Source organism: Squalius cephalus (assembly GCF_949319135.1).
Source record: "Squalius cephalus genome assembly, chromosome: 8".
Classification (NCBI taxonomy): Eukaryota; Metazoa; Chordata; class Actinopteri; order Cypriniformes; family Leuciscidae; genus Squalius; species Squalius cephalus.
This window is the reverse complement of record NC_137129.1, coordinates 10,575,236-10,593,969: the sequence shown is the minus strand read 5'-3', so window position 1 is coordinate 10,593,969 and position 18,734 is coordinate 10,575,236. Positions and strand designations below refer to the sequence as shown.

Genomic DNA, 18,734 nt, shown 5'->3' with positions numbered 1-18,734 from the left:
TTTTAAAATGCAAATATTATTAATTGTTGGTAAAACCTAAGACTTCAAGTTGGTCTTTACAAGGCTTTGAGATGTTGATAGACCTTACCTCACTGTCCGGAGACACATTGTCCTGAAGCTCTGGAGTCATCACAGGGGAGTGTAACTGTAGGACAATGATTGAAACAAGACCATTAGTTAAAAACATATTTAATCAATTTTAACACACAGGAAATACCTCACTTCAACTGACACATGCTAGTGTCAAGGACTGATTGATGCAAAAACGAAGCCACTCATTCATTACTTAAGAGTTACTGATTGAAATCAAATGTACAATTCCTCTCCAAGCAAGAGCGGTTGTATATTTACAAAAGGAATCAATAACTGAGTCATTAATTAACAAAGTAAACCCTACAGAAGGTCAATAACGGACACCTTGGCTGTTGGAGAAGAATATCAATACCTGTCTCAGTCACCTCACTGACAGAGAGGCAACAGTCAAGTGGGAAAATTTTGCTATAACCCCTCCAAGATTAATCCTAAGCAATTTTAGCACCAACATTTCAAGCCTGTTTTGATGAAGCCACCTCACCCAATGAACCTGTTTTGCTTTGATTATGATCATGCAAAATGAGCATCATGAGCTAGCCAGATGTGCTTTGATATTGGTTTAATTAGCAAAGCAATTAATTTAATAGCCCATTCAAGTAGCTCTGCAAAGACCCCCCTGACCTTATCACAACTAACAAATGTCTCTTACAATAAAGCTTATCTGCTAATTCACTCATGCCTTTGTCTCTGTCCAGCCCTCTTTATTAATTAAAGTGCCTCTTCCATTGATTTGCACATATAAGAAATTAACAATCATCAGCATTTAAAAACACTGCAACGTCATCACACATGAATCAATATCAAATTAAGATGTATTTATATAAAATTCATATTGTTAAATATTTATATTAATCTACAAAGTATATTTACTCATGCTTGGGACTGCACATGCACATTTGCTGGACCACACTTAAAATATTCGCTTTTAAGAAAACATTTATGGGACAGTTCATGTCAGATTTTGTTGCTGATTTAAAGCTTAGCAAGCAGTTTCAGTACTTTTCTATTCAGGCAGATTGGAGATAGGCTTGCTTGACCGAAATAGCTGCCTGGATTAGTTTCAAATATGGCTGCCGAGTGAACTGGCTTTCCTTGAAAGGGACTATATCCACAAACACCTGCGTAGATACCTGAGGTGGATCAAACCTTAGCCAAATTTTGAATAGTACTGAGGTGATATGCAATGACTTGTGGGTAACTTCCCTATTGATCTCCGTTTGTAGTGCCCTTGAGACTGAACACATACGTGCCCTTGAATACCCCAATGGTCGAACACTATGTGAAGTTCACATTGGAAGATACCCTGAGTGTGACAGGATGCTGACAGTACAGCCAGGGCATGATGCAACGGCCTGTAGCGCTGCACTCAATGGTGTCCATTATTATTTACTGTCACGCAAATGTCAGCATGTGCCCACGCATCCTTTGACAGGCAACAGCACTAACAATAAAAGTCCTTCCCTTCAGCAGGAGACTTCTGAGTGTTGATGTGCTGAAATCACAGTTTATCAAAGACAGCTGCCCTCAGTCCATCACGCTAGCATAGTGATATTGGCACCAATGCATAATGGCACAAATGGCGCTCCGCTCAAGCCAGGCTTGCGTGCTTTGCTCAAATAACCAAGCATACAGTCCACACCGCAAACTAATGAGGCAACGTGTCTGATGTGCGTACATGTGTTACAGCATGCACTTGTCAGTTTGGGCATCCCAGCTTTAACTGACTGATTTTCCTTTTCAAACACAGACTGATGTACCTGTAAACACATGCTTTGCCGTCTCATTCATCATGAGGGTGAGCTGTCAGGCAGTGGACATCTGGAACGCTCTGATCCCTATACGCATATGTTAGCACAAACGTGACAGATAAGACGAATCACTGCTGCCCCATTACATGTCTACATCAAGTCACGGCAAATGGGATATGGAATGACAGGTGTCAAGTTTAAACCCCCAGTGTAGTAGGAGAAGGGTACAAACAGTTTCTCGAAATGATCAAGAGGATAATAGAGTAAACCACTTATTTTACTGAGTATTGGAGAGGACACTTTACCACAAACGGTTCAGGTAAGTGACTCACCATCTGACATCTACAGATTCACTAAAGCCCCTTTCCACTGCCAGAGTGCCAGTGCCAGATCCAGTGGCCAATCTGGAACCATTACACACATTTCTGCTGCAGAAAGGTTGGGAAAAATTGGCTCTGTACTGGCCCCGGCCCCTACAATCTGCTGGTTTCGAATCAGGAACCAGAAGCCAGAAGCCAGAAGCTCGAGGGCTGGAAAGTTTTTGAAACAACTCACTTTTGGCAAGTCTGATGCAAAGCAAAACTAGATTGCTCACTGTTAGCATTGGTTCAGTTGGTGAACTATATGTCACGCCGCATCTGACACTTTATTTCTCAATCCGACATTGACTAAAATGATTTTGTTTACAAATATCAAATGTGAGTACTGATTGCTTGATTGGAGTTTAATTCATTATACATTCTGATCGAAGCATTTTTGATGTTAAAGTATGTTCTCCAATATTGTAAACAAAGACTCATAATGCATACATAAACAAAGAAGTCATAATGTAGCTCAGCTCAAGTCAGTGGAAGCGTGGGTCAGTTTTGGTTGGAGTTTTCCAGATCTCTGGCCGAGCATGAGCACCATTAGCTCATGAGAACAACCAACTAGCACCATTTTTGGTGGAAAAGACATACAATTGATATTGTACAAGTACAAAGGAACCAGAAATACAGGGCAAAAAAAAAAAACATGAAATGAGAACAACAAAAGGAGAGAGAGAGAGAGAGCAAAAGAGAGAGACTGACAGAGCGAGAGTGCATGAGGGAGTGATGAACAAAAGAGGTGCGGAGTGTCCTAGACTGGCGACAGTAGCGTGTGGCTGTAGTGGATGCTTACATCGTGTGCAGACATTGACTGCGGGCACAACAGCAGCCTCTCTGCTCACCTCTACAGATGGCTTCATTTGTATGCTACAGGCGCATGTACGCATATCACTGTCAACCAGAGCACATATCCTAAAAGATTGTAATTAAACTGGAAACACACTGTTCTCTATTGTTCTCTTGTGGTCTCTAAGTTTAGCTTGCTCTAGAGAATGTTAGTGCAGTCCTTTTTGGTCTGTTTCTGAGAATATTCTTCTTTGTTCTCATGTTATACTTCTTTGTTATACGTGTGAAGGGTTGCATCATTCCTGAGTGAGAAAGAAAAGCTCTTGCTAAAGGAAGTGATTACTGTAGGAGAGCAACTGATGCTGTTAACTCGCTATTTAACACCTTAGTGAAACTTACAACAGTAGCCTACTGTGGTGGTACCATGGTAATCCCATGATACTATGGTACTGTAAAATGTATCATGTACTGAATGATTGCCACATTCATTTACCATGAGATTTACATGCTACACCAAGGGTGTCCAATCATGCTCCTGGGAGGCCATTAGTTCTTAGCGTCAACCCTTATTAAACAACTAAGCCAGCTAATCAAGATTATCTTCATCTTTTTACCATTTATGACAGGTAACAACAACCAGCGATAAGGTGCAATACCGCCAACTACTGTGTTGGAATGTCAACCAGTTAACCTGTTGCAAGAGTATTTTACGATGTTTTTATCTGGGTAGTATTAACACAATATCAATATTTAAATTTTTAAAAATCATCAACACCAGTATATTGTGACTATTCCCTACCATATACTGTAGTAAGCAAAAAGTGGTACTGAAAAAGGTATCCAATGGATTCTTTATTATTCATAAAAGGCGGGGAAGTGACATAACTGAAGTTGTAGTCACATGACAATGGTGGGCGTAGTACAGCAGGACGTCGCAAAGTAAGTTTTTCATGCAATGTAGTACATACTCTGACACTACGCAATTTTGGACGCAGTGACTAGAAACTTCTAAGCAAGTATGTTAGAGCTAAACCCAACAGAAGGATTGGACACTCCTAAGCTACCCCCAAGGTACCAGGGGTACCAACTTACTGGTACTTTGGTAAGTTGATACCATAGACTGTAAAAAAATATGGACGTTGTGTCCGTGACGTCAATCGTAGGTTTCTGAAGAGCATTTTTTAAAGCCAAAAGTGGGGGGAGCCGGCCGTCGCCATCTTGGCAACACGTCATCGCTCGTCACTCCTGGATAACCGAAAATGGGCAAAGAGGCAGGATTAGCTGAGGTGACGTGACAGCTAACAGACAGCAAGCAAACGGCTAGTAGTGTCAGCAGCGGCAATCCACCTGTCACTCAAGTGGCCACACCCTTAATTATGCAAAACTTTAAGGCTTAATATAATTTAAACGGATGAGTTATAAAAAAATTCACCCCCCTCACAGTTGTCATGAAGGGCAAAATTAGCTATATAGACCAAAACTACTTTTTCTACCAGGCTGTAAACATATTTTTTCTGCTGTAAAGTTGGGCATATTAACATGGGGAGTATATGGGATTGACACTCTTTTGGAGCCTGTCTCTAGTGGCCGGTCGATGAATTGCAGTTTAAGTCACTTCCGTGTTAGTCTTCAACAGAGAGACCGGAAGGTTGCCGCTTGGTTGATACTAAAATGTAAAAAAATGTTATAATAACGTTCTTGAAATATTGGTAGTACAGAGTTTCAAGAACGGTAAATCCAGTACCCGTACAGTTTCTGCCAGGCAAAACAGGTGCAGGTACGTTATACATTGCAGTAATGTGGATGCATGCATTGAACTTTTTGTTACTTTTTTGTTAGAATGAACTCTACAGGACAACAATGGTACTTTTATAAGAAAAACGGTTTGGTAGCCCCACCTGTCCATTTGGAATCTGCTGGTTGTCATTCTCATCCAGTACTTTATTTGGTATGGGAGGTGGTTTTTCTTCCTCAGGATCTGCGTACGCCACAATGGTGGCAGAGCGCCTGGCCTCCAGGTCAGTGCTGTAGCGGCTCTTCTTGCTGAGGTTGACGGAGGCGTACTCGACACCATTGGGCAGCATGGTGTGGTCTGGTGTAGCAGGGCTTGGGTGGCCGTTGAAAAGAGGCGCAGGCGGTTCCTCTGGGCTTAGTGTACCGTTGGGTAGGCCAATGTCCTTGAGCTCTTTCACTGTCTCGTACAGACAGTCCTCGACACTGACATCACGGGAGGCGCAGTCCTTCACCACCTCATATGTGCCCTCTCCTGAGGCAACTTGAGCATCGACCACAGCTGCTTTGAGGTTATCGGTGGGTGGAATGCTGGGTAATTCACGATCCTGGTGATACTTAGAGGATCTGAGCTCTGATTGGCTGGACAGCATGTCTTCTGAAGGCTGGGGACTTGTGTCCATTGTGTCCGTGAGTACTGAGGAAAAAGGTAAGGGGAAAGAGTGTAAATATCTGTTACACAGGGGTTCCTACGCAGTTTGGAAAAGTATGGAATTTCATTTGAGTAATTTCCAGGTCTGGAAAAGTATGGATAAAACAGCTTGTGAACCAGGGGTGCCCAATCCGGTTCCTGGAGATCTACCTTCCAGCAAAGTTCAGCTTCAATCTTGATCAAACACAATTGAAGCATTAATTAACAAAATAAAAGACAGGCGTGTTGGATTGGATCTGAAATCTTTATGTCGGTAGATCTCCTGGAATTGGATTGGGAACCCCTGTTGTAAATAATATGCCACGTAATGTTATATTTACCTCAGAAAAGCCATTAAATGACAATAAACTTGATAGGTAGTTAGAAAAATGTAACTCTAGAGAGGAGCATTTTGCTAAATATACACACTATTTTGCATATTTATTGTGTTTTTACTTTACATGTTCTGTAATATTTAAAAATATTGAATTTTTCGATACATATCGATACTGAAATATCTGAAACGCTTCCAACACTGTATCTATTTCCCGCAGAATAGATACAGGATACCAGCTGCTCTTTCTCTCTCTCTCTCATCTCTCCGACAGCGAATTACACATAAATCTGCCTTCCTTCACTCTCTCGCTTCATTTGCTCCGGATGAATATTGTTGCTGTTACAGAGCTTGAATTTCGGCGTGGGATTGCGTTAATTGCACATAATTTAACTCATTCCCTCAGATTTTATGCTCACACCCAAAATACACATAAAGCCGCCTCTCAGTACTAAATTGAGTTCTTTATCGCTGCTCTTTGTGTTTAAAAAGACAAATACACACAAAATAATGTCAAAATGCTGGTCTTGGTGAGTAAACACAGTCAGTTATGTATTAAGTGTACATAAACAGTTGAGAAAGAAAACGCATATTTAACAGTATAATGGATCCGTGCGTGAGGTCTTAAAGTGACAGCAGCCTAATATATCTGATGCCAAATTATGAGATGATATTTAAAATATCTATATGGCAGTTTTTTTGCTGGGGGCGAAAATGCTGAGTGACTAACTTTGGAAAACCACTATAACCTGTAATATTATAGTAATGTACTGGGGTTCCCATAGTATACAGAATTTTTTTTGTCCTTGAAAATTTGCCATGTACTGTATCTGATACATATCGCAATTGAATTGAATTGGAGTTGAATTGAATCGTATGCTTGAGAATCTAAATCAAATTGTGAAATTTGTCAACACAACCCTACAAGTGGAGTGTTTTCATGGTAAAGGTAGTGATTGTTTTATTGTCGAATATGACTGACTGAATGAATGAATTCTTTACCATAAGCAAGTCTCTTTTGAACTTAACTAATTGAATGTGCGTGTGCCACTCAAACAAGCAACAGATAAAGAGGCAAACGATCATCTACTGTAAATCAGACTGTATTTTGCTGTTTGGTGATCGTGCAACATCAACCCACATTTACAGTATCAAAGTCATGTGTCAGAGGTACATATATGTATACCTTTAGTTGAACTTCAGCACTATTTCTGGATAACTAAAGTGCATTAAGTACAAAATTAGTTGATCCAATATAGCAGACTTTTAGTATACCAAATTAGTATACTAAAAGTACAATTGCAGGGTATTTATACTAAGTACATAAAGATGTAAATGTAGTTGTAGTATACTGTAATGTATTTCAAATACATTTTAGTATATTTATTATTAACTAGGGTCCCATCATCAATTCAATTCAATTCAATTTATTATTAAGCCATTTCAACTAAGTTGATAGGAATTTGTCTTGGTATGCTCACATACAGCTTAATTGACATAATACACTGACATTACAACATGTTCCACACATACTTCACAACAACAACAAATACACGGACAAAAGAGCCTCATATTGCACATGAGATTAGTTAGCAGAATGACCAGATGAAGGGTGCTTGAAAACAGAACCTCATATAAAACATTCTGGGAGTAAAGTGATATAAAAGCATTCGGTATCCTAGCCTCAGACCATGTTCATCATGTGCAAACATACATCAGCATTCTCTTAAAATATCTGATTTAGAGTTTTACGATCCTTTAATTTATAGATATAGGCCTATTAGTTTGTATACTGGTTCAAAAGCAGATCAGACTGGCAATAAGAGAGGGCATTTTATAAAGGAGATCAGAGAGATTATTAGAGAAATACAGGCCTAGATGAGATCACTAGTGACATCACAGCTAAGAAAAATTAGAATGTTGACAATCGTTATAGCGAAAACTCTGTTTGACTAACTGCATTACTCGGTACTGCTAATACAATAGTTTGTTTGCTTTATTGCAAGATTTGTTCTGCTTAAAAATAATATTTATTCTGCAAGTTTTATTCTGCTCGATTACATAGAATTCAGTCGATATATTCAATCTACAAGACCAAGTTTGAACTGTTGTCTGGAAGATTGAGCTGGCTCTCAAAAAACTTCAAGCCATGCTGATCACTGTGAGTCTGGTGCTGGTGCGTTACTTCTCCACCAAGGTGAACAAAAATGGATCTAATACAATGCAGTCGGAACGAACCATACAAGAAAAAATGATCGCAAAGACAACAAAGGGACAACTAGAATGGCATTTCACAAAATATCAATGTGCGCATTGTCATTGTACCATCTCCACCTGAGCATATATTCAAGTAAATTAAGTAAATTATCATTTATGCAGTAAATCAATTGAAATGTTTTGTTTTGTTTTATTTGCTGCTCTAGGGTTAGGCCTTAAAGCCGTTCATGATGAGGAAGATGCTTTGTTCAGGGCGAGCCCAGCTTTAAAAGATGATACACTTCATCAAAATCCTTTAACTTCTGGTTTAAGTAATTATAAAAGGGTGATCTTGACATTTTAAGATAGTTGAATTATTTTTGAATTAACAGTGCAATCAAACAAATATGAGGGTAATTGACAAATAAAGCTTTAAAAAGGTGTTTTAAAAATATCTTTTCAAAACTGATATAATGCATATTTTTGAGTCATGAACGATGTGTTTAAACAAGTTTATGTTGTTAAATAACATTTTAATTTGTATCTCAGACAGTACAACCAGTTAGTTGTAGCCTTTGTATAGCTTTAGGAGCGGCAGAAACAGCGGTTTCCATGGTAACGGCTGTACACAAAGTAGCGCGACGCTCAAAAACGATGGCAAGCCGTTTTAGCTTAAATTGTACCCAGCGTTACTCGTCGTAATTGCATTTTTACTAGTAAGAATTCAATTAGAGAGCTCTACAATTCAATTCTTACTAGTAGCAATTACAATTAGAAAGTTCTCTTATTCAATTATTAAGAATTACAATTACAGAGCTCTCTAATTCAATTCTTACAAGTAACAATTCCAATTAGAGAGCTCTACAAATGAATTTTTACTAGTCATGTCTCCATTGACTTCCATTCATTTTTAATTACGGAGCTCTACAATTGAATTGTTACTAGTAAGACAATTAGCTCTACAATTGAATTGTTACTAGTAAGAATTACAATTAGAGAGCTCTCTAATTCAATTATTACTAGTAACAATTACAATTAGAGAGCTCTCTAATTAAATTCTTACTAGTAAGAATATGATAATACATTTTTAACTAGCAGAATAATAATGCATCACGATACACATAGTCCCACTTTTAGTTATGTCTTTTAACTATTATAGTATTTCAAAGGGCAAAAACATGAACTTTAACTACTGGCTTTACTTCTTCAAGTCAGCTGTCACTGTAGCACGAAGCCAGTAGCATAGCTCCTTAGCCTGAGATAGGGGGCGTGGTTTCAGCAGCCAGGCTCCTCAGCTCCACCCACGCCCCGCCTCTTTGCCCATTTTCTGTTATCCGGGAGTGACGCGCTGCCAAGGTGGCGACGGCCGGTGTTGTGCCGAATTTCGACCCCCTGCCAAATTATTACCCCCCTCGTTGAAGTCAGTAGAGCCCTGCACGGGCCTCAAATCTAGGCCCGAGCCCGGCCCTGGCCCGAGACGCTCAGGCCCTAGCCCGACCCGTGTCCGACAGCTCATCAGAATTATCAGCCCGAGTCCGACCCGAGCCCGTTTTTTTATTTATTTATTTTTTTCTTCACAGCGGCATACTGCCATTAAAATATGTTCGTTTTGTTAGTTATGTTTCTTTTCTTTTCATTTCTTTATTAAGCTAATTTAGACAAATGTTGGGAGCATTTAAAAAAAAAATGACGACCAAGCAGCCGAGCCAACAGCGAGTAATGTTTGATCAATTTAGCCTCTCAAATCAACGCTAATACTTTACTTAGCTACAATAAAATCCATAGATGTAAAACACTTCAAGCATATCACACAGACAGTTAGTTTAATGTTTATTTATTAAACCACAGTGAGTAATTTTTTTTTGAAATACTGAGGCAGGCTCAGGCTGCTCGCAACAGCGCTCGCAAACGACATGAGCAATAGTCAATCTAAACAAATTAAATAAAATAAATAAAAAACAAACTTGCAGGTTATCTTACCTCAAAAATGCACCACAGAACATGGCCATTCTTTTTTCCAGTAGTTTCCAACAGTTAAACGAAAATAAAGTCCAATCGAACGAAAAACGAAAAACATCAGAAGTTTCCAACAGTTAAACGAAAATAAAGTCCAATCAAGCGAAAAGTTAGAATAGTCTCTTACAGAGCATCGTGGAGAAAAAGAATAGCATCCACAGTGGAAGATTTTAACCCAGTCCTCTCTTCTATCACTCGCGATTTTTCTCTTAATATTCTCCATTATTTGCACATGAGGTGAATCGTTGGTTGCGCTGACGGGAAACCACTTGTGTGTGCGCGTGCGTGCGTGCGACTGTCATGTCAATCATATGTCAGTGTAAATAATTATAAGATTATTAAAGTTATGAGGTTATTAAATGTCTTTCTATGTTTGTTTTTCTATCGTCGACGTCAATTTCTCATATTTTTTTTTATTAATGTCTAAAAATATAAAAAGAAGGATAACTCAAAAAAGGCCCGAGGCCCGGCCGCATGTGAACTATGACGTGAAAATTGGCCCGAAGCCCGGCCCTAGGGGCGTAAAAAAGTCGGGGCCCGTCGGGCTCGGGCTGAAATGCAGGGCTCTAGAAGTCAGTACCTGATTGCCTAATCTTAACCCCACCCCTAATCTTAACCCCTCCCCCACAACTAATCCTAAACCTACCAATACTAGGGGGGTAATAATTTGGTGGGGGTCGAAATTCGGCACTACACCGGCTTCAAAAACTCTCTTTAGAAACCTACGGGTCAGAGTCCTGCACGGGTCCGATTTTGTAAATCCGCACCCGCCCGTACCCGTAGTGCTTCAAACCGCATCCGACCCATTTTCTGACAGTAGCACTAATTAAAATCCGCACCCGACCCGACCCGACCCGCTTAAAACAGAACCGATACCCGACCCGCACCCGAAATAAAATCAGTTTAGCCAATCACATTATAGACACAATTACAAAAATGTTTATTGCCAGGTCATACAGAAGTTATTACACGACAATTAACACAAGGACAACTTCAGCCGAAGCTGTCAAAAGGGCGGTACATGAAGAACATGGCAAACGTTACCACAAAACTGAGTAGCCTTAACATTTTACCAATCGAACAGACGCAGCGACAACACTATATGCCACGCAATTTCGTCTAGCCTACATCTGATAATTTTGGGTTCAAACACGCCCTGCACACCACACATACTTAACAGTGTTAAATTTTAAAAATACTGTTCGATAGAACTGCTTTGTTACCACAGTTTCTGCGTGCTTCCTCGCCGATGAAGTTCCACATTTGCGGCTATCCAACACGAAAATGCATGCAGCAAATAAGCCTTTCACAATACTTCAGATAACTCCAAATTTCTCCCACATAGTGGATTTGATTTTTTTATGATGTATTGTGGACAACTTTACAATCTCCACTTTTCTTCAACTCCTCAGCATCCATCTCAATGACTGCAAGCAGATCGCGCGCATGCGCGCGGTTATGATGCATTTTTAAAAGTAAAAGTAGCCTAGGTAACGTTATAGATTCCTGGGAGGGCGTGGCGCGTCGGCACAAATAAACTGATGTGGATTTTAAATTATTTTATCAACTTGAAATACAGGCATATTTTTGTAGATGTGTCCCTAAAAATATGCATATATTTTTACATTTGCATGTAATTGTTTTAAACCCGTGTTTAGACCCGTGTTTCCCCCGTGTCCGACCCGACCCGCACCCGTATCGACACGGTTGGATATTTTTCACCCGTTTGAGCAAAATTTGCGGGTCACCCGTCGGGTACCCGAACCCGTGCAGGACTCTACTACGGGTGACGTCACGAACACTACGTCCATATTTTTTTACAGTCTTCTCATCACATCTTCTGTCCAATCAAATGCTCTCTAGAATCTGAAGCGTCCCGCCCCCTATGCTATATACCACCTGGCCAAAGATACCGTGGCTGTACCTGACTGTACGTTCGGCAGTAAACGCATGCTCGTGCTCATCAGTTCCATCAGTTAACTGTCGTAGTTACTGGAGTAACATATAATCCGGGATATTGTTTATTTCTAGTCGGAGTGACTGTCAGGCACGTTCGAAAGCAAGTAGCTTTAGAAAACTGGATCTGCGCTGACTCTGTTTTTTATTATACCTGAGTACAACACTGTCTCTGAGAACGACACTGCCTCTGAGAACGACACTTCTTCTGAGAACGACACTTCTTCTGAGTACGACACTGCCTCTGAGAACGACACTGCCTCTCAGACTTACACTGCCTCTGAGACTCTTTTTCAGATTGACACTGCCTCTGAGACTGATGCTGCCTTAGAAACAACACTGTCTCTGAGACTGACATTGCCTCTGCGATTGACACTGCCACTGAGACTGACAGTCCCTTTAAGACTGACATTGCCTCTCTGATTGACACTGCCACTGAGACTGACAGTCCCTTTAAGACTGACATTGCCTCTCCGATTGACACTGCCACTGAGACTGACAGTCCCTTTAAGACTGACATTGCCTCTCCGACTGACTCTGACTGCATTGGAGCCTGTCACTGACCCGAAGACTTTCACTGCATCTGGAGACTGTCACTGAACCGAACAGTCACTGCATTAGAGACTGTCACTGAACTGAAGACTGTCATTGCATTGAAGACTGTCACTGCATTAATAAAAAATACATTTTTACTGAAATCATTCCACATGAAAAGCAATACTGTCTTATTTTAATTATTTATTAAACACTAGGGGTGTAACAATATATCGTGTCACAATAAATCGAAAAATGCAAAATACAAAAATGCAACAATATGTATCGTGGATAGTTCACCCAAAATAAATATTACTCTTTTTTTAGAAATAATTTGCACCAAAATGAAGGTTATAAAGCTTTTTAGGTTTCTTCTCATCATGCAAGCGCATGTTATCACTTTGAGAAAACAATGAAAAACAGAGAAAATAAAAATATTTACAGATGACTGTCCTATTTACCGAATGCTGTGTGAACCATTTAAGTTAAATACGGTCTAAGAATCGTTTGGAAGGAGGTCTGGAAAAGTATGGATTTTTGATATGGAATATGTGTAGGAACCCTGGTTATAGTCAGTGAGACGTACATGGAGAACTGTTACCTGTACCACTTGTAAGAGGCCCATTATGGGAGCTGCTGACTGCCAAGTCAGTTCCATGACTTTCTATTGACTGACTACATGTTTCCTTTTCTGACACCTGTAGAGAAACAGGACAGAAATGTTAATATGCACTATTTGTGAACTAAACAGTATTCATTGATGCAATCACTATTCAGACAGCATGCAAAAGCAGGGTCGTCACATATGCACATTCAGATTTGAATTCTGTCACAGAATCAGTTCTAATAATATTGCCTGAATGTAAAATGTGTTATATCCGTGTAACATAATTTGTCACGTATGATATGCTAACGTTCATAGCTTAACTCTGTGAAACTGGTAGGGGTGCAAGGATTTAAATTGTAAAATTGGGTCATGGACCAAAAAACATTATCTGAAAACCCCTGCTATAAAGAGACAAGAGACAAAGACACTTGGAATGAGCTCATTGTTTTCATCTTTTAACCCATAGCAAGAACACCATGCAGTGGCACTGTGGGACCACCTAGTGGCAGCCCATTGAAAATGCCTGTTGCCAGGGCAATGAAGTCCTTCAGATACAGAAGGTTAAAGCTGAGAGCCACTCAGATTGTCACAGCAAGACAAAGACCCCATTTAACCTGTCAGGCTGTGACAGACACCGCCATTTAAATGAAGCCTTACTCAATATATCGACAGGCAAGATGTACATTATCATGCAAAGGTTAGCCTTCGGATATCCATCAAAACTAAAGAGGTTTACAGTGTTAACAGAGAGATAATGTCAGGCAATTGCTTAAGCATTTCACAATCGTTAATACTCACTTTATATTATACAGAGGATCTCAACCTTGAGGTCACAACCTTTATAAATTTTGTTTTATTTTTTAAGTTTTATTGACGACACCCATATCTGACCACCCGTAGCTCCTCTTGAGCGTAAAATATCATTTCAACTACATTGTGAACTAGGTGCAATGTTTATTAAAAATTTAGTTTTTTCCAGTTGATTAACCTATTAACTGCTCACATTTAACTTAAAATAAATAAATTACAATTAATTCAATGGCATTTGTCTGATTAAAGGTTAAGGGTCGGTAAGATTTTTTTTTGTTCTTTAGAGCTGTCTCTTTTGCTCACCAGGGATGCATGTAACTGATCAAAAATACAGTAAAAACAGTAATACCGGTACTGTGAAATATAATTACAATTTAAAATAAAATTTTATATATGAATATATTTAAAAACACTCTAAAAAATATATTTTTTCAAGATTTACGAATTTCAATTAATAGTAAAATTCCACCAATCCTTAAATATGATTCATATTATGAATTAAAAATTGAGTAAAAAACTAGAGCTTAATAAAACATTTTGTGTGAATCTTAAACTTAAATTTAAACATATTTTCATATATATATATATATATATATATATATATATATATATATATATATATATATATTCAATTTTATGAATACGAATCACATAAACGAAATGGTCTATTCCCTTGTTCCATTAAGATTTATACAAAATATTTTATTATTTTGTTTTTGCTCATTTAAAATTCTTAATATGAATAATATGTAAATATTTTTCAATTCAATTTGATGGGATTTTACTTAATTTAAATGCATAAATCTTTTTTTTTTGAGTGTGTAATTTATTCCTGTGATGGCAAAGCTGAATTTTCAGCATCATTACTCCAGTCTTCAGTGTCACATGATCCTTCAGAAATCATTCTAATATTTTGATTTGCTGCTCAGGCTGTTTAAAACTGTTTGTGCTGCTTAATATTTTTGTGAAAACTGTGATACTTTCCCCCGCCAATATCATTAAAAAGAATAGAATTTATTTGAAACTTAAAATAAATTTATTTTAATTTAAATGTACCCTTGCTAAATAAATAAATAATAATTCATCTTTAAAAAAAACTGACCCCAAACTTTTGAATGGCAGTGTATATTTACCATTTCTAATCCTTGGGACATTTGTAAAACTTAAACTTTATTTAACTATCTTGATTAAAACAAAACAAAAAATTCTGTTTAAGGCAGTAAAATTGTTTGCACTCAGCTATTTGACATACAAAGTATCTAAAAGACTACATGCTTTGGTTGCTGCAAGTGGTGGTTTATCTCTTTTCCAATGCGTGGCAGGATGCCCATTGAGTTTTATAGTTCGCCCACCTCTTTTTCACAACTACAACCCAGTGCCCAAATGATTTGTTAAAGTTCTTGTCAGTCAACAACAATTAAACTGACTAAGTAATAAAGTAGGTAGTAAAGTAGTAAAATGTGTTGTTATTCCTCCTGTAAGGTCTTGGGTCAAAAAGACCCCAAAGCAACTAACTGCATTTATTAGAAGAATTCAAAAACATGCACATCTTGTTACAGAGTCTGTACACATTTTTACCCAATCGGTGATGTCTGGGGGCGTTTTGATCCCACACAAAAACATTGATGAAATATACACATAACAGGAGGGTTAAGAACATAATTGCACCTTTGAAATCCAAAATGAGTAAAAAAGGTTGCGACCCCCTGATATACAGTAGTTTCTGTTGTACTGTACGCATAATCAATGGCTGTCATTAATCATTTGCATAAAGGCCACAAAGTTTAGACATTTTTACAGCTTTCATGGTTCTGTTATTCTAGTGCACAGCATGCAAATGTAGCAGTTAATGATAAAGTTGAGTTAAACACAACCTGATGAACATTATAATAAACATAAATCAACATCTGGCTGTGAAGTGGCCCCATGATCCATGTGTTCATTGAATGTATGTGCTTCAGAAGCCTCCACAGTCAGTCAACAAGCCATGAACACATGCTTGCCCCTCATTTAATGACAGTTACAATGAACAATTCAAGCATAACACAATCCCACAGACCCTGCCTATACAGCTGTTTGTGTATATGCATGTGTGTGTGTGTTTTAGCAGTCAATTATGCCCTCAGTAGGTCACACTAATCTTCTGATTGCTAAACATCTCCTGAACTCTTGAACTCTTTCCTCGGATGATAATTTCACACAAGACACCCAGTCAGACGCAACAGAGCCAGAGATAAAGGCGACTCATGCGTGAAGTTTCTCATCTCCCTCCGGTCAAACAAAAATGTTATTCTGTCTGCTTCATGCCTTCCTCCCACAAAACCCGAGCCTCACAATGACCGTCCATTCTCCTCTCCGTTCTCCTGACTTTACCAGGCCCTCAAGCACAGCGGTCACACATTCTCATGACTTAAACACTCTAAAGATGGTTCGCGTAATCTCGGGACTCTGTGTAATTGAAAACGCCTTTTGAAATTAAAAACAAGGACATTGTATGGCTCTGTTTGAGCCGCAGTGAGGCAGCACAGGCTAAAATCTCTGAGATGAAAAGGATCGTGGTAGCACATGCTTACCCCATTCATCAGGTTTTCATGGTCTCCTGGCGGCCCCCCTTTTTTCTGCCTGTGGAGTCAGAGGGAGAGCATTACTGAGAAATTTTGATTAAGTCTGTAGATTTGGCTGTGTACTCTGAATCATCGCATTCCAAGATGCAAACTAAGCCTTGTTCTAGACAACAAAGCATTTAAAATCACATTTAATATAGTACCGAATCAAGGATTAAGGTTTATCTGTTGCAAGGGAAACCACCACTGGGAGTTTACTGCTGGTTATATGTTAAAATAGAAAAATATTTAATAGGAAAATATTAATACATTTTACATATTAATAATAAATATTATTATTATCGTTCAGACTGATCTTGTCAAGAAATGCATGGATTTAACGTAAATCCATGACATAAAAAGCTACTAAATATTAGTGACAGACAGAGTTTTATGAGCCAGGCCAATTTTTAATTCACTATTTTATTTTAATTTTTTGAGATAATACTTAAAATACAAATCCAAACATATTTTTATTAATATTTTATAATGTATATATTATAATAATTATAACACACACACACACACACATATACATATATATATGTTATGTGTGTGTGTGTATATATATATATATATATATATATATATATATATATATATATATATATATAATTATTACAAATTTTATTACCTTTTTAATAGTAATAGTTTGTATTCAGAGTGCACCTTTTGTTTCAAATTCAAATATTTCGTTTATATAAAGTAGCTGAAAACATGAAAATTAGAAAGCATAATTAAATTAGACAAAATATGTAATATAAGGGTGAAGGGGTGAGGGGATGTGTTGAATATTGTGACTGATGGCATTCCAGTTCTTTGGAACTCTGGAACTTTCTGAAGGAAATGTGATTTTGCTCATTTATCACGAAATTGTATTGTATATCAGTCTGTTCTATAGTTCTATAATAAATAAAGGTTATTTCAAGAAAAACCTAAAACCTAGATATTCTGCCTTTTTTTTTTTCCTCAGAATATCGAGTTTATATCCTGCAATTCTGACTTTTTTTCTCAGAATTGTGATATAAACTCGCAATTGTGAGTTATTAAGTCCGAATTGAGAATTGTGAGATAAAAATGTTATAGGTTTAAATGTTATTTAACTGCAATAGATGAATGCCCCCTATTAACTGTAGATCTATTGTTCACATCAAAGTCATGCTTTAATAGTAGGGTAATCATTGCAGGTTTTATCAGTCCAGTCTATTCATTTAATGGCTTGCAACCATAAACGTCTGCGTTAACCTTCAAAGGGCGTCTTTGACAACGGTATTCTGTAAAAATGAAGAGCATCTTTTTTTAAAATTCCGATTCTGACATCCTAAGGCACAATAGGTCAATTTTTCTGATATTCCGTGGATCTCCCCGTTTTCCTCCACTTTTTACCACAGTTTTTATGCCACCGCAATGTGCGTGCAACTGCAGTGACGTAACCAGGGCCGTAGCTGGGGTAACGGGGGCCCCTGTGTAGGTTGTGTGGGGGCCCCTAGAATCCTAAAGCTGGGGGCCCCTAGAATCGTCACTACCTTTCTACCTGCTAGCGACGGCCGTGGACGTAACTGTGACATCTGCTCCAAAAATGGTCCATGGGTTCGGAACAACAATACAATATTCATGAAAAAACCTGTTTGTACAATACATTTTTTTAAGACATTTCAAGGAATGTTACTCACCCCTGGCAGCTCGCACACAGCAGCAGGAGGACAGAGAGCAGCAGGAAAGCCGTGAGTCCCGTGAGCGTGCCTACAAGTGCCAGCTCCCCTTTAGCCAGCCACGCCGCCCCTGCGACCTCTGACCCCACGGCCCCTGACCCCAACATAGCACTCAGAGCAGGAGCCATTATACATCACAATGATGAGTCGCCTTCATCGACCAAATGCACCTCACTGCAGAGGCTGGACACAAAAAAATGGATAGAGCCAGAGAGAAAGAATGGGGGAGGAGAGAAGAATAAAAACAGTTTCAAGGTTTACCAAAAGACCTTTGCACTTGATAGAATCAGCAGGTCGAATCAGCTTAATAAGAAAATCTGAAACCTTATTCTAATCAGAAACACTTTTGCTCCAGATCCTTAGTCAAATCGTTGATATATGTAAGTGAAATAACTGAAATAACTTGATAGATAATCTCAAATTCAAATGACGTCATGGAAGAAACATGCCATCATCCCTCACTGAGGTAGAACTCTTTGTCTACATGAGCTTTGCGAGTCAACATCCACAAGGGGGCAGACTAGTGCAGATGCACAATCCTGTCATGCG

General features: G+C 38.6%; 1 protein-coding gene across 1 annotated transcript in view; it reads right to left on the bottom strand.

Annotated features, from left to right (window-relative positions):
• pag1 (phosphoprotein membrane anchor with glycosphingolipid microdomains 1) overlaps nt 1-18,734 on the bottom strand; it is a 57,857-nt gene that overhangs the window by 3,741 nt on the left and 35,382 nt on the right. Inside the window, exons 3-7 of the mRNA XM_079878333.1 lie at nt 18,147-18,368; nt 16,444-16,492; nt 13,055-13,151; nt 4,894-5,423; nt 89-145 (exon numbers count right to left, since the gene is read on the bottom strand). Of these exons, the coding sequence (XP_079734459.1) occupies nt 89-145; nt 4,894-5,423; nt 13,055-13,151; nt 16,444-16,492; nt 18,147-18,313 (900 nt within the window). The 5' untranslated portion in view covers nt 18,314-18,368. The remainder of the gene's footprint in view (nt 1-88; nt 146-4,893; nt 5,424-13,054; nt 13,152-16,443; nt 16,493-18,146; nt 18,369-18,734) is intronic.